We start from the raw sequence: 4,141 nt of genomic DNA on the forward strand, positions 1-4,141 counted from the left end.
ATTAACCCAGAACTATAATCTTGTGTGATTAAGTTCTGGGTCCATACGTGTTAGAAACTACAGGAGGTGAGTCACATGTTATTTGTTACAGCAGTTTCCATGGAAACATACAGAGGGGTTTATGCAAATCAACCCTTTCTGTCTTGACACATGAAGGAGGAGTCTCTGAAAACCTATTTAAATCAGTCTGTCCTGACTCAGCTCAGCAGTCTCCAGTCTACCAACTGGTCTCTGTAATAACTATTTAAATCAGTCTGTCCTGACTCAGATCAACAGTCTCCAGTCTACCAACTGGTCTCTGTAACTTCATCTTTGTCTCTGTAGTGTAAAGTCTTCAGGTGATGATGGGGGTATTGAATCATCTCTCTACTCTCCTCCTTCTCTCTCTCCTTCCTCCTGCTCTCTCTCATGTAGTGGAGAAGTTCAGTGATGTTCCAGAGTGCACAGAGTTCTTCCTGGGGGGAACAACTCCAAATCTCCCAGGTATTTTGGATGGTGGGACAGTCCGGGACCAGAACCGCTACAAGCCGATCTGTCAGTTGTTCAACAACATCTACAGGTTTGCAACTCTCTACGACACGACCAACAGGATCCCTGTGTTCTCAGCCTAAACCTTCTCTGGTCCTCCTACAAACTGCAGACCAAAAAATCAACGCTGGATGATAGAGCCCCAGGTTGGATCATATTACATAACATGTGTATTTGTTTACTGCTGTATATCACAAACAGTTATGTTACAGAATATACAACTACCACTATGGAGGGTATAGAGACTTGATTGTGGATTGTGAACCTCCCCCCTGAAAAGAGGGTTTATTGAACAGAAAACTTGTGAATTAATTCATGTATGACTGTTGTTTCCTGCAGCTCAACGGGGTGAACAACCCTGAAATGCAAAAGGACAGTAAAGAGATTGAATACCAACACCAGGCTGGGAACTACGACTATAAGAACTCGATACCAAATAAAGGGGTGAACAGAGGTCACCTCTTCCCATGTTCACATGCTCATGACTTGGAAACTCAGAAGTCCACCTTTACCCTGACCAACATCGTTCCCCAGGTGGTGTCCTTCAACGGGGGAAGCTGGAATGATATGGAGGAAAATGTCAGAGAAAAGCTGATGACGGACTGTTTTAGTAACAACAGGAAGATAAAGGCCTATGTGGTGACTGGAGCAGTTCCCAGTAAGAGCAACACACTGAACAACAGAGTGAACATCCCAGATATCCTGTGGACAGCCTACTGCTGTTACAACAACAACCTGAGACAGTGGATGGCTGAAGCACACTGGGGGGAGAACAAAAAGGAGGACAAGGGGAAAAAAATGCCCTCATATACCTTGGCAGAGCTGTATGACAAGTTGAACCCGAACCCAAACCCGAACCCAAACTTCTCAGGTGGTGGTGTCCAGGTGTTCCCAAAGCAGTGTCCAACTGGTGTCAACCCTACCCCTACCCCTACCCCTAACCCTACCATTACCCCTACCAATACCCCTACCATTACCCCTACCCCTAACCCTACCATTACCCCTACCCCTACCATTACCCCTACCCCTAACCCTACCATTACCCCTACCCCTAACCCTACCATTACCCCTACCCCCAACCCTACCATTACCCCTACCCCTACCATTACCATTACCCCTACCCCTAACCCTACCATTACCCCTAATCCTAACCCTAACCCTAACCCTACCACTACCCAAAATGCTACTCCACCCCCTAACCCCTGTAGGAAGTATCTTGAAATCAGTGAGGAATGAGGATCTTTACAAATCATTAATAAATAGTTCTGGATGGATCTTTGGATGATCTGGGTCCAGATGCTCTCACCATATCAACAAACTGTCAACTACACTCTGGTAATAATGGCAATAATGGTTATGAGGGTAATAATGGTTATGAGGGTAATAATGGTAATAATGGTTATAATGGTTATGAGGGTACTAATGGTAATAATGGTAATACTGGTAATAATGGTTATAAGGGTTATAACCCAGTTGGAAGAATTTCTTCTGGAGTGAGGAATCTTTACAATTCCATGAGAAATAGTTCTGGAAGGTTCTTTGGATGATCTGGGTACAGATGCTCTCACCATATCAACAAACTATCATTACTGTTAGACTAATGATTATCAGGGTTATAATGGTAATGAGGGTTGTAATGGTAATGAGGGTTGTAATGGTAGTGAGGGTTGTAATGGTAATGAGAGTTGTAATGGTAGTGAGGGTTGTAATGGTAGTGAGGGTTGTAATGGTAATGAGGGTTATAATGGTAATGAGGGTTATAATGGTAGTGAGGGTTGTAATGGTAATGAGGGTTATAATGGTAATGAGGGTTATAATGGTAGTGAGGGTTGTAATGGTAATGAGGGTTATAATGGTAATGAGAGTTGTAATGGTAATGAGGGTTGTAATGGTAATGAGAGTCGTAATGGTAGTGAGGGTTGTTATGGTAATGAGGGTTGTAATGGTAGTGAGGGTTGTAATGGTAATGAGGGTTATAATGGTAGTGAGGGTTATAATGGTAATGAGGGTTGTAATGGTAATGAGGGTTATAATGGTAGTGAGGGTTGTAATGGTAATGAGAGTTGTAATGGTAGTGAGGGTTGTAATGGTAATGAGGGTTATAATGGTAGTGAGGGTTATACTGGTAATGAGGGTTATAATGGTAGTGAGGGTTATAATGGTAATGAGGGTTGTAATGGTAATGAGGGTTATAATGGTAGTGAGGGTTATAATGGTAATGAGGGTTGTAATGGTAATGAGGGTTATAATGGTAGTGAGGGTTATAATGGTAATGAGGGTTGTAATGGTAATGAGGGTTGTAATGGTAGTGAGGGTTATAATGGTAATGAGAGTTGTAATGGTAATGAGGGTTGTAATGGTAATGAGAGTCGTAATGGTAGTGAGGGTTGTTATGGTAATGAGGGTTGTAATGGTAGTGAGGGTTATAATGGTAATGAGGGTTGTAATGGTAATGAGGGTTATAATGGAAATGAGGGTTGTAATGGTAATGAGGGTTATAATGGTAATTTGGGTTGTAATGGTAACGAGGGTTGTAATGGTAATGATGGTTGTAATGGTAATGAGGGTTGTAATGGTAGTGAGGGTTATAATGGTAATGAGGGTTATAATGGTAGTGAGGGTTGTAATGGTAATGAGGGTTATAATGGTAATGATGGTTGTAATGGTAATGAGGGTTGTAATGGTAGTGAGGGTTATAATGGTAATGAGGGTTATAATGGTAGTGAGGGTTGTAATGGTAATGAGGGTTATAATGGTAATGAGAGTTGTAATGGTAATGAGGGTTGTAATGGTAGTGAGGGTTATAATGGTAATGAGGGTTGTAATGGTAATGAGGGTTATAATGGTAATGAGAGTTGTAATGGTTGTAATGATAATGAGGGTTGTAATGGTAATGAGGGTTGAAATGGTAGTGAGGGTTATAATGGTAATGAGGGTTATAATGGTAGTGAGAGTTGTAATGGTAATGAGGGTTGTAATGGTAGTGAGGGTTATAATGGTAATGAGGGTTGTAATGGTAATGAGGGTTGAAATGGTAGTGAGGGTTGTAATGGTAATGAGGGTTATAATGGTAGTGAGGGTTATAATGGTACCATAGAGATACTATTATATGTTCTGAATGTAATTCTATCACTGTTACCATAGAGATACTATTATATGTTCTGAATGTAATTCTATCACTGTTACCATGGAGATATTATTATATGTTCTGAATGTAATTCTATCACTGTTACCATAGAGATACTATTATATGTTCTGAATGTAATTCTATCACTGTTACCATAGAGATACTATTATATGTTCTGAATGTAATTCTATCACTGTTACCATAGAGATACTATTATATGTTCTGAATGTAATTCTATCACTGTTACCATAGAGATACTATTATATGTTCTGAATGTAATTCTATCACTGTTACCATAGAGATACTATTATATGTTCTGAATGTAATTCTATCACTGTTACCATAGAGATACTATTATATGTTCTGAATGTAATTCTATCACTGTTACCATGGAGATATTATTATATGTTCTGAATGTAATTCTATCACTGTTACCATAGAGATACTATTATATGTTCTGAATGTAATTCTATTGCTGTTACCATA

The 4,141-nt window shown here is 39.9% G+C and overlaps 1 protein-coding gene across 1 annotated transcript; it reads left to right on the forward strand.

The window, feature by feature from the left end:
* The first annotated feature begins 220 nt into the window (after positions 1–220).
* On the forward strand, positions 221–2,485 carry LOC129846014 (circumsporozoite protein-like). Its single transcript, XM_055914015.1, has 2 exons — positions 221–674; positions 868–2,485. The coding sequence occupies exons 1-2, from the start codon at positions 660–662 to the stop codon at positions 1,762–1,764; spliced, it is 912 nt and encodes a 303-aa protein (XP_055769990.1). The 5' UTR covers positions 221–659; the 3' UTR covers positions 1,765–2,485.
* The last annotated feature ends 1,656 nt before the right edge of the window (positions 2,486–4,141 follow it).

The sequence above is a fragment of the Salvelinus fontinalis genome, unplaced genomic scaffold, assembly GCF_029448725.1.
Source record: "Salvelinus fontinalis isolate EN_2023a unplaced genomic scaffold, ASM2944872v1 scaffold_0428, whole genome shotgun sequence".
Taxonomy (NCBI): Eukaryota; Metazoa; Chordata; class Actinopteri; order Salmoniformes; family Salmonidae; genus Salvelinus; species Salvelinus fontinalis.